General features: G+C 34.4%; 1 protein-coding gene across 1 annotated transcript; it reads left to right on the forward strand.

Moving 5' to 3' along the window:
* The first annotated feature begins 329 nt into the window (after positions 1-329).
* Positions 330-11,567, forward strand: LOC132747818 (uncharacterized). Its single transcript, XM_060737326.1, has 4 exons — positions 330-542; positions 6,323-6,460; positions 6,859-7,094; positions 8,856-11,567. Exons 1-4 carry the CDS (start codon positions 387-389, stop codon positions 11,122-11,124), a joined length of 2,799 nt encoding a protein of 932 aa, XP_060593309.1. The 5' UTR covers positions 330-386; the 3' UTR covers positions 11,125-11,567.
* The last annotated feature ends 693 nt before the right edge of the window (positions 11,568-12,260 follow it).

The following is a 12,260-nucleotide window of genomic DNA, read 5'->3' on the forward strand; positions in this document are numbered from 1 at the left end:
CTCATAAAAAAATTGTTTAACAGCTCATGCATGATGCATATAAGCACAAATTTGTGTTGACATGTCAAATGTGTCAATGTAAATTCACCGGAAGTAAACACACATCAACCGGAACAATTTTTTTTCAACCCAAAGATTTTTATTCTCCAAACTTTATGATACGCATTTTAACAGAATTCTGAATACTTTATTGCAATAATCACCTTAGAAAATGTCAAATCAAATTTAATTTTCCTTTCATTGCCATAGAAATAAGGTGAGATTTAAAATAGCTTAAACATTGAATGTGATTTACAACTTTTTGTGAAAAAAGTCTTTTTGGTAGTTTAATTAAAGTCTGACTCCTTTGAATGATTGGAAAAAGCGTTTTGTTGGACTAAGATGAAATGGAAACTGAAAATATTGTTAATGTTGTACCAACCAAACAGCAGCTTTTGACAACAAAAGGCAGAGTTTCTTGCACTGAAGATGGCTGCACAAAGAGTTTTGCACACAGTGGGGCCTTGAGAATGCACACAGTGAAATCCCATGGCCTTATAAAGGTTCGTTCATTTGTCTCTTACTTGTCTAACAGTGTCTAAGATGCTCGTCTATGATCTAATGATCAAGGATTAATTTTGAGTATTCACAGAGGTGTAAGAGTAAGACATACACATGTATAGGGTTATTATCCTGCACAAGCACAGACTGCTGTTGCAGGAATGTTATAACATCAATAAAATGTGTGTGTGTGTGTGTGTTTGGGTTTGTTTACCCTCGCCACCGGAAAGAGACCATATGGGCGAGCATATACTTCATTTATAACCTTTAAAAAAGGGGGAGCTGATGTTTAATTACTTATTGTTATATCCGTACATGTGTTTATGTGCATACCATATCCCCCATGACAGGGTAGTCACTACGTACAACCTCTGCCATGGGAGGAAGATGGGGCAATCCCATACTAAGATTAAGACTTCTAAAATTAAATTATTAAAAAGCACTTATTTTAAAATTGGCCAAGACGTTTATAGTAGTTACCGTCTTTTATAACAGGTCAATCTATATTTAGTATAACTTAAGAAAAATTAAAATATTACCTATAATTGTAGAGTTCGCATACTTGCGAAGAAGGCATGTCAGGAACGTTTTCTGACCAATTCAATGTGGGCTGTCTATTATTTATGTTGGTTTCTATTTACATGTTATAAACCGTATACATTGGGATGCATATTATTAATTACATGTTTGTAATTAGCAGAGTTTGTTTTAAAATTTTGTAAATTTTGTAAGTTTTACCGAACACCCGCTTTATAAAGTTAATTTTGATTGGTTTAGAGAGGATTGCCTCCTTTGTTCTCATTGGCCGAAAATTCTCTGTTTACAAAATAAGGAGGTCAATCCGATTTTGTGATAATTTGCAAATTTTCTTAATTTTTGGATTGACCTATTTCGACAAGTTTGTCGCGCGAACGGGATAGAGATTTAGCAGGTGCCCGTTGCATCCAATGTATACGTGTTTTTACCAACTTTATTTCAAAATTAAAACAAATATGATAGTTAAAATGTGGTGGAAACGGCCTTATCTATTTATCACTGTCTCATGGTCTATAAATTATTATGCATCTAGATATCACACATAATAATTAATCTTCTATTACTTAAACAATTCATAGAAGAATAAGAAAAAATCTAAGTCCCAAATATGGCTAATAATAATAACTTGGTTACCCATAATGTGATGAGATAGTCTTTATGTAACATATTTAAGAAAATCTCATGCTTGAGTGAACCCGTGATAAACGTATTGCTCCATATGGGGGCACGGGTTCACGTTTACTAGTATTAAGGATACTAGTTTATATATACAGGAATAAAAAAGATAGATAATAAATAACACGGGGCGGGGGGCAAAGGGATATATACAATATGGAGTCTTTTTTGACATTATGGGTAAACTGTAGCCAGCACCTCCCAATTTTGATAATAACCATGAGACTGTATGGTAAAAATAGTCTAGTGCACAGCCTAATTAAGAAATTATTCAATTAAAATTTCATAGCAATAAAATTACAAAATAAATAAATAAATAAACTTCTCCATAGCACCGTTTCACGGCCACTTATTAGGGCCACTTTTAAAAATAAACACTTAAAATAGGTTTTGTACACTTTATACAATGGCTGTGCACTGACTCAAAAATTTAAAACGTAAAAATATATGGTCGAAACTTACATACAGTATCCTATACTGTAGTATATAACTTAGGCAACTACCTCTCGCGTAATGTTAATGTGTTCGCGTCTTAACCTAATACATCAAAAAGTTTTGTCTAGTTAGACTACCTTGTATTTATCTTGTAAAGTTTCATTTTACGGCATTGATTATATCTTAGTACATTCATCTTTTTGCTGGAGAAAATGTGAGCTCGCGGACCACGCACTAATAAATCACTCAAACCTTTATCAGAATCGGATAGATGGACCAACCACCATATATAATGATGTTAAACGAGACGAAAAGTACTTTTAGTTTACGAAAATAGAAAAGAATAAACCTTTTATTGTACACAATAGTTGTGACCAATCATATTGTTGTATTTCTGTTAATTTCTGTTAATTTGAGAATACTTCGATTTCATTGGTTGTTGGAAAATACCATAGAAGAAAATATGAAAAATTTCGTTCGCGAATACCTTATTTTATGAGCCCATAATTTTATTGATGGGGACATATTTATAAAAGAAACCATTTTTCTACAATGTCCAGCATTATTATTTAATGAAAAAGTGTTTGGTTTTGTCAGATCTTATTCAAATTATAAGATCTGATACCCCATTTTCTTCTTTTCGTGTTGGATAGAAAATGAGGTGAATTAACCTATTGGATACGTCAATTTGTACATTCGATAAATTTTTATTCTGATATTGAAATAACTGACAACACTTTTATTCTTATAGTGAGGAGAGTCCTCTAAATACATACAGTAGAAGAAAGAGGCGTGGTCGAGTTCTGTAGCCTCTGGTTGATCTGTAGTTATTCACGAAGGTCTCGACACATAGTGTGGTCAAATTGATCTGGGAATGGCGGCTACAATAATAAGGCTGATAATTGCAACAGTATTTGTTGCTGTCAAGAATGCCAATTTTTAAGTGAAATCTTCACATATTTCTTAGTCTCCAGGACCACTTTTGTTAATGATGTAAATCTCTTTCTCCAAGTTTGCTACCGTCTATTATCCAATTGTAAATACATGTGTATGTAGACAGTACCACCTTTAGAATATGTTTAGTTACTGTAACTATTATAGTAAGCCAATGAACAATAGCATGACATACAGTACTGGACACGCGAAACCCGCAAAGGTCGCGTTATGCCGCGAGTGTAGTCTATGTCGCGACGGGACACTTCGCGGTAAAACATCGCCGCGTGCAAGTTCGCCGAATTTCGTGGCGGGTCACGAAAAATCGCCGCGATGTATCGCCGTAATTTACGGCGAATCTTCAGCAATAATTGTATTAGAAAGTACTACTTGGTCCTTAATTCCCGTGGTCTTTAATTTTGAAAACTTTAAAAAATCTTGTAAACGTCTTGTATATTTATAAATATTTAGCATTTGAACATGTACAGCGTATACATTTTGTATATTAAAACAAAGCAATCAGGTGCTGGTGAAAATTAGTTAACAATAAAACGAGATTGAAATTACAAAAGGTAATTGGTACTACATCAAAGAACGCACGATAACAAATTGTCCAATTGTTATTTTGATAATAATACAAATGTAATTAAAATCCATTGTTTACTTTCGCACATATTCTATTTTTAGAACAATGCAAATCGACATTTAGCACCGATTCACAGGTGTAACTAATTATTACGTCTAATACGCTAATTATGATTGTTTAAAATTGAAAAAGTTTTATCACTTAAATTGACATTCTTTACCTTCAATTTTTCACGAGTAAAAAAATGCCAGGTGCATGAGTAGGTGATGAGTAGCAAGATGCAAATCAGATTTTTTTTATTCCCCCAAAATCAGCCAGGGCATTTGACCCAAAAAATTCCCTCGAAAACAAAAATAAAATCGGAGTTAAATCACACATTTAATATGTAAAGTAACGAGTGATCATTCATTTGGGCTTTCTGTGCATAAAATTAGGGTGTTACTATTTAAAGTATTTACATAAATAGCGACCAACCAGGGAAGGATATTTTCCTTACGTCACGCAGTACTGCATGCGCGCGGCAATTAAGTTGAATTAACTAATAATAGCACGTATCAAATTAAGGTGTGGAAACGGGATTAAAATTTTTTTTCAAATTAATGAATATTTGTAAAGCATTTATATGGTCACTAGTTTACCATGTGGTAATTTTAATGTGCTTTGGGGTACATGTTCGTTTGTTTTATGACTGACGACACTGATTAAATACTATAAGCCCATGCAATAAAACATTTCTGGTAGAAGCGTGGTCATAAAATTGACCGAAAAAAAATATCCTTTCATATGCATTATTGTTTTGATAGCAGACACAAGTATTGCACAATATCTTTCAAGATCATTTAAAATGTAAATAAAATATCACAATCAAAATGCACTTACGATTAATAATATGTCAATAATTGACACAATCAATATCCAACATTTTTTTTACGTGAGCAATAATTAAACATGTGTAATCATTCCTTGACAAAAAGAAATGACAGTTTTTTTCTGATATATAAAAAACAGGTGAAAGTCAATCGAGTGTCGCATTTCTTTGATGATTCGGCAACAACTACAGGTGTGTAAACATCAAAGATTCACAGATTCTTCAGAAGAGCCGACCAGTCATTTGTCAGAGGTCATTTCGTGTGTAAATTTGTATTTATTATTTAACAATGGAAACATTATATTCCTTTTATTTATGGATGCTTCTTTTTGCGCGAGTGTTTTTTGTGTCTTTTTAGCGCTATGGAATTTCAACAATCGGCGATAATTTTCGGTAACTAACAATTAAATATTTTAACATTTTTAAAACAGGGGTGCAAATATCCGCCATTCAGAAATTATAGCAGACAAATCTTGCGTGTGTTATTTTTTTACAAACGTGTAATAAATTGAGTAATGATCACCCGAGAGAACGAAATGTCCCGGTGATCCACTACATTTAGAAATGAACAAGTTTAATGTCGTATCAATTATGTATCTTTTATGTAACTAAATATCTTTTTACACATATATTATATTTTATATCTCTACTTTAAACTCAATATGTACCCCCCCCCCCCCCCCTAAAAATAGTTTTACACGTGTACATGCACACTATTTACCTGCAGATGGAGCCGCATACTTGTACTGCGTCGCATAATCGCATTTATACATTGAGGTCATGATTCCGCCATTCACGGAAAGTTTTTAACGGTGTTATTTGATTTCGCCGTGGTTATTTATATTTGCTGTTGGCATCAAAAGATAAATAGAGAAAGGGCATTTTAGCAAATTACAAGATTTTCTTGATACAACTTCATGTAGATCTACTAATTAATTTTCGTACTTGTACATGTATATCTGGTTTCAAGTTCACAGACTACACTTATAAATAGATCTACATTTATTATACAAATGAACATGTATTATTCCCCGCGAATCGCGGCAAATGTTCACGGCAAAATCGCCGCGAGTTGAATTCGCGGCGATTGTCTCAAGTTGCCGCGAATTCGCTCGCGTTATAAAGCATGAGAGTTCGCCGCGAATACGCGAATTGTGCGGGTTTCGCGTGTCCAGTACTGTATACTGGCCAATCATAACATAGCATCTTTCTGTTGAAGTCTGTCACTCAAAGAAAAAAATGTCTGCCGATTAGCAAAAGTGATATTAGTTAATGAAAATGTTTGATAAGGCACTAAAAGGAAATGAATTTTAGACCTTCGGAAAGAATGAAAATCCTCGACCCCATCTTTGCTCTGCCCTTGCCCTGCATGGGGGCCTATATAGCCCCCATGACCCCCCTTGCTTTCATTTTTTTTTCTCAAATCACAGTCATATTGGCATCCCTGTGTTGTCTAGGAGCAGGAACCTCCATTTTTCGTGGAAGCATTGACTAATTTACTGAAGTTTCTGGTTTAAAGTACTACAGTCCGTACCATTTATTTGATAATTTGCTGTATTTGTGGCACTTCATCCCACTAAAATATAATGACAAAACATATTATTTAAATCAGTGACATGAATGAATGATTATTTTTAGACATAACATACATGATCATTTTGGTTTGTATTTTTGGTTTAAATTTGATTGATGTGCTCATTTTTCAGTTTAGACTAATCCATGTACTTAATTTTTCTATCTTTTTCCAGACTGACAATGACAAATGTTTATTCCACAAGAGAAAGTCAGCTGATAAAACAGTGTTTAGGTTTCATTGTCCAGTCAACTTGTGTATGTATGGTGAAGGATCCAAGAAGTATTTTAATGCTTACAGTTTAGTAAAACAGGTAAGGTTTCATTGTAACCAAGTTTTAGCAGGGTTGTCATATCCTTACATTTACTGAGATTGTTTTAAATATGAGTTGGTCACATACAACAAGGCTACATACCACAAATTTTGAAGTAGCACAAAATGCATGAGGCAGTTATTTTTGCTTTCAGCTCCCTGACAACTCTTTAAAACAGTGCATGTTCAACACACTTTTCCAAAGTTCAGGAAAAACATCAATTTTTTTTTAAACAAGTAAGATTATTGTCATCATGTTTAAATAAAAATTTTAAAACATTTTGAAAGGACTTACAAAAGTTTTTGTTATCTTATATAATATAATCTTATATAATATAAATGTTAATCATATAATTTCTTTTTAAAATCACTTAATTTTAAAGAAATTTTATATTCCAGCATTACTTGAAAGTTCATGCAGAGAGAGAATACCTGTGTAAACGTTGTGACTCGGCATTCTTAACAGATCGTGACTTAAAGCAGCACCAGGAACGTTGTGGCGTGTTGTATAGCTGTGGCACATGTCCTGTGAAATATACAACAAAGGAAGCTCTACATACGCACTGTAAACGACAGACTCACTCGTACCCAGAAGAATATTTGAGACAGACTAAACAAAAGGCTGATAAGAAACAGTAAGTACAGTAAATTTTATTACAGACTGCCATACATGTATATAATGATTGATGTTTTTTAATCTATAGAAATTTTCACATATAAGTAAGACATTCTATACAAGTATAAAAAAAACAACATGTATGATGTAACTGTCATAATAGAACTGTTGAACTAATGTTGGCTAATTGTTTTAATTTAACATAATGGCATAAGAGAAGGGGATAACATGTCAACTGTGGGGCTGTCAGTGTTGGAATATGTTTCATCTACCAATGTCAGAATTGATTAAACTCCTTTGTTTAAAAAAAATGAAGAAACATATATGTTGCTATTTCATGTAACAGTTTTGCAATCACCATTCTTTAATTTTCACTTGATCTAAGACTTTCATGTTTTTTGTGCCCCCACGTTAGTGGCGGGCATTTAGATTTACCCTTGTCCGTCCGTCCGTCCTTCCGTCCGTCCGTTCACTTTTGTGTCGCACGTAACTCAAAAAGTATTTGACCTAGAGTCAAGAAACTTTACAGGAATGTTGATCAGCATGTGTAGTTGTGCACCTGGGTATTTTCATCTGGATATTTTTAGTATTTTCAGAGTTATTGCCCTTGACTTAGTTAAATTTTGCAATTTTCAACTTGTGTCGCATGTAACTCAAAAAGTATTTGACCTAGAGTCATGAAACTTTACAGGAATGTTGATCAGCATGTGTAGTTGTGCATCTGGGTATTTTTGTTTGGATATATTTAGTATTTTTAGAGTTATTGCCCTTGACTTTGTAAAATTTTGCAATTTTCAACTTGTGTCGCATGTTACTCAAAAAGTATGTGACCTAGAGTCATGAAACTTTACAGGAATGCTGATCAGCATGTGTTGTTGTGCACCTGGGTATTTTCGTGTGGATATTCTTACGAGTTATTGCCCTTGACTTAGTAAAATTTTGCAATTTTCAACTTGTGTCGCACGTAACTCAAAAAGAATTTGATCTAGAGCCATGAAACTTTACAGGAATGTTGATCAGCATGTGTAGTTGTGCACCTGGGTATTTTCTTCTGGATATTTTTAGTATTTTCAGAGTTATTGCCCTTGAGTTAGTAAAATTTGGCAATTTTCAACATGTGTCGCACGTAACTCAAAAAGTATTTGACCTAGAGTCATGTAACTTTACAGGAATGTTGATCAGCATGTGCATTTGTGCACCAGGTATTTTCGTCTTGATTTATTTAGTATTTTTAGAGTTATTGCCCTTCACTTAGAAAATTTTTGCAATTTTCAACTTGTGTTGCAAGTTTCTCAAAAAGGATTTGACATAGTCATTAAACCTTATGGGCAGGTGGCTCAGCATATTTTAGATTTGCACCTGGGGTTTTGCTTGTGGATTTATCCAGTATTTGTAGAGTTATTTCCCTTGACTTAGTAAAAAGATTGACAGAACAGTGGCGCGGTGGGGGCACCCGTGTCCTATGGACACATTTCTAGTTTTTCACAGTTTGATAAAGAGGCACTTCATTTTATTTTGAGATGAAACACCTTTGTATTTTTGCAAAAGGGGATGAAAAACCTTGTTGCAAGGGAAAGCAGCATTATTTTAAAGAATTTTTCCGAGGGGCCTGCTATAAAAGGGAAAAAAAGCCCTGACTTTTCCTTTCATGTGTCAATAGGAAAAAAGGTGATGATCTCTTGTTTTATCAGATGATAGGATGATATAAACAGTTTTAGATGTTCTAACAGGCTTTGTAATATTTCATAATAACTTTGATATTATTATCTTTTTGTTTCAGAAATGCCAGTAGTAAGCCTAGTCCAACTCAGCCGGTGGTCACTATTATCACACAACCTATGTTACTAGTGCCTGTACAATCTAAGGAACCAGTCAAGCCAAATAGAAATATACAACCAAAACCAGTCAAACAAAAACCAGTCTATTCCGGAGTAAGGCCAGATGTCAAGGTCAATGAAGGTGGAGGACATGTGATATCAGCTGTACGACAGGATGTGTTGATTCAGACAGATATATATGGAGTAGATACATTGAACCTTAATAAAAATGACACAGAGGGAAATAGAACTCTCTATAGCAAAACATTAACACATCAGAACACAAAATGTGTTTCAACCAGTCCAAATGAACAGACAAAAGTCATTATTCCAATGACCCCTGACTCACATTATCTGACAGAGGGTAGCTATTCTTCAAATTGGAATGATAAAGCAAAGAAGCAAAATTTGGTCAAAAGAAGGCTTAGTCAGCAGAAAGAATTTAATCCTTCATCTCCGAGAAGAAAGAAAATGAAATCAACCACTGGTATCCAGACCTCTGTAAGTTTCATCAAGAAAAAAGGAGTGCCTACAGTAAATAGTACACAAACAACTGGTGATTACATCATAGAAACAGCTCTCAGACACGCGAATATCCAGATAGAAAAGAAGACCGTGGCATCGCAAGTCACTCCACAGAAACCTTACAAACATGACTTGTTACATGATCGACTAGGTATACAAAAGCCAAAGCCAGTTCTGGTTGATTCGTTTAGCCAAGTAAAACAACAGAACATTAGGGCGGAGACGTCACATAATTTGGCAGAGAGCCAAACCATGACCGATATACCACCATCAATTTCAACACAAACACTACAATCATATCTTGTCAACCAGCAGGAGAGACATAGCAAAGCTCCTCTTAGTAGACAAACAAGTTCTTATTATACCACTGAAACACTGCAAGAATCTCTAACTGATAATATTGGCACTGCTTTGATAGAACCTGTATGTAACGAAAATACATTGCCTGTAAACAGGACAGTCTTGAAACCTAATGATAATACAGTACAAATTTATGATGAAAATTTAACTACATCTGTAAATTATGTGATGCCATCAAATGCAAGACAAATGCAGGGTCAGGGCTCCATGACAAATGATAAAAATGTGCAAGAAACTTCTACAGACATACCGGAATATACTGCAGTACCTCTTCAAGGAGTACATATTGGTTCAGCTGCATCCAGACTGACCACAAAGCAAAACTCTGAACACAGTTCTTATTCTACATCAGATGTAGATCCTTTTGAAGAAAATTTCCTTAAAGGTCAAGGTCATTTGTCAAGTGCAGAACAAGGTCAAGGTCACTTCACAAATATAGAACAAGGTCAAGGTCACTTCACCAATATAGAACAAGGGCATATGACTGATATGGGGGCACAAGCTATGTCGGCATCTGAATTTGACCATTTACTACAGTCAAGCGGAATTTTTAACAACAGTGCTGATTTTCTGTTTGGTGCAGGCAACAATCAAAGTATATCAACAAGTACAAAGGACATAGGGACAGAGTCGTGTGAACTAGCCAGTGAGCTTGACTTCCTGGATGCAAATACCCATACCATTGATATGAATACTCAGACAGTTGATTTCAGTTTTTTTGAGAATTTAGAGCCTATTGATTCAAATACTCAAACAGTTGGTGTGGGGGCAGGGCTTGACTTTCTTGATATGGTTATGACTAATATGGAAACCCAGACATTGAACGATGATGATTTGGCAAGTCTTGGACTTTTAGATAAACCTTTATTGCCCGGCACCATCCATACATACACTGGAGGTAATTTGGCTGATGTAGGAACCAGTAGCTCCACAGGGGCGTGTGTTGGAGTTTCAATTGGCACAGATGATAATTTTATTTACAACAAAAATGAAAAGTTATATAGTGATGTTGGAGTAGAAGGAAAGACTGGCTTTCAAGTTTCATCTTCAACCAGTCCTTGTTTTAGGGAACCTTTATCATTAAATAAAAGTGGAACACAGTCTGTTAGAAAGGTGCATGCTTCTAGAAACTCAGATCATTCAGAGAACAGTCCACTTGGTGAAAAAGATGAAAAGGTCAGAGTTCAAACAGAAACACAGACTGTGTCTCTAGATACTATAGAACCATTATTACAGACTGAGACTCAAACGCAGGTAGAATCAACAGATACAGATTTTGTTACTAGTAACATGGAAACTCAAACAACCTTTGAAGATCTTCAACAATTATGTGAATGGTTACAATGAAAAGTTTTACATATCACATGTTTTCCAATGCTTAATGAGAAATTCAGATTGGCACTTGTGTGATGATAACCTTATAGTAAAATCATAAAAAACTGAAACTTTGACGTTTAACAGGTGGTCATTTAAAACAGGTCATTTGCCGCTCGTTGATTTAGAGATGGCCATTTGTGTCAGATATTCTTTTTATTACCTTTTTGCAGAGGTTTTCTTTATATAACCTTTATGTTAAGACAGTCTTTGACACAGGGTTAACTGATTTATGTAAACAAACATCAGTTGAATTCCCATTTAGAACAAAGATGATGGCTAGGTTATAAAGCTTATTTACTTTTTAAGTTTTAAGCTCAAAGTACAGCTGTCAGGTGCCAAGGGTCATGTTTACAGGGTCATAATTTTACAAGCTTGGGTCATGGTTATTATTTATTCAAATTGTTCAAAAAGTATATGTAGGTTTAAATTTTTATGTCAATATGTTTATATTTTTTGTAGGTTTCCACATACAATGTAGCTGTGCACAGCTTTTAAAGATTTCACACATTGCCATATATTCAAGCTGCCATATTTACCTTAATGCCTTTCTTGTTAGCTTGCTCAAATTATAAACATTTCTTAATTTTAATTATATTTCCATCAAATTTAGAGGCATTTAACGTTTCCCTTAACTTGCTGAAACCCAAAGTGATTAGCCTTTAACTGTAGTGTAGATCACCATCCCAGGCCAACCTGAACATATTTAAAATCTTGACCAGGCACTGCAGTGTTGGCACTCAGTTTTTGTACTTTGTTAAAGGCACATTATGTCTATGTTTAATATCATTTAGGTATTTTTTAAGAGCATTTTAGATGTATATCACCTGAAGAAAGTAGTGCTGAATGTGAAATTATTGGGCATAAAAGTAGCAAAATGTAAACAAAGTAGTATTTTGACTTTCATACAAAATACTACATCACAATCCCAAAAAGCAACAGAAGAAAAAGATAATTCAGGTTATTGGCCAATGATTAACTTTTAAGAAAATTTAACCAGACATCAAAAACAAGAGCACCGCTAGGCGGAGCATTATATGCCCGAAAGTTTTTTTTTTTAGTAAGGATAAAGCATTCATTAGACATGGGAATTAGCTGTTAATCCTATC

This window comes from Ruditapes philippinarum, unplaced genomic scaffold (genome assembly GCF_026571515.1).
Source record: "Ruditapes philippinarum isolate M1 unplaced genomic scaffold, ASM2657151v2 ctg12856_1_1_1_1, whole genome shotgun sequence".
In the NCBI taxonomy this organism is placed as follows: Eukaryota; Metazoa; Mollusca; class Bivalvia; order Venerida; family Veneridae; genus Ruditapes; species Ruditapes philippinarum.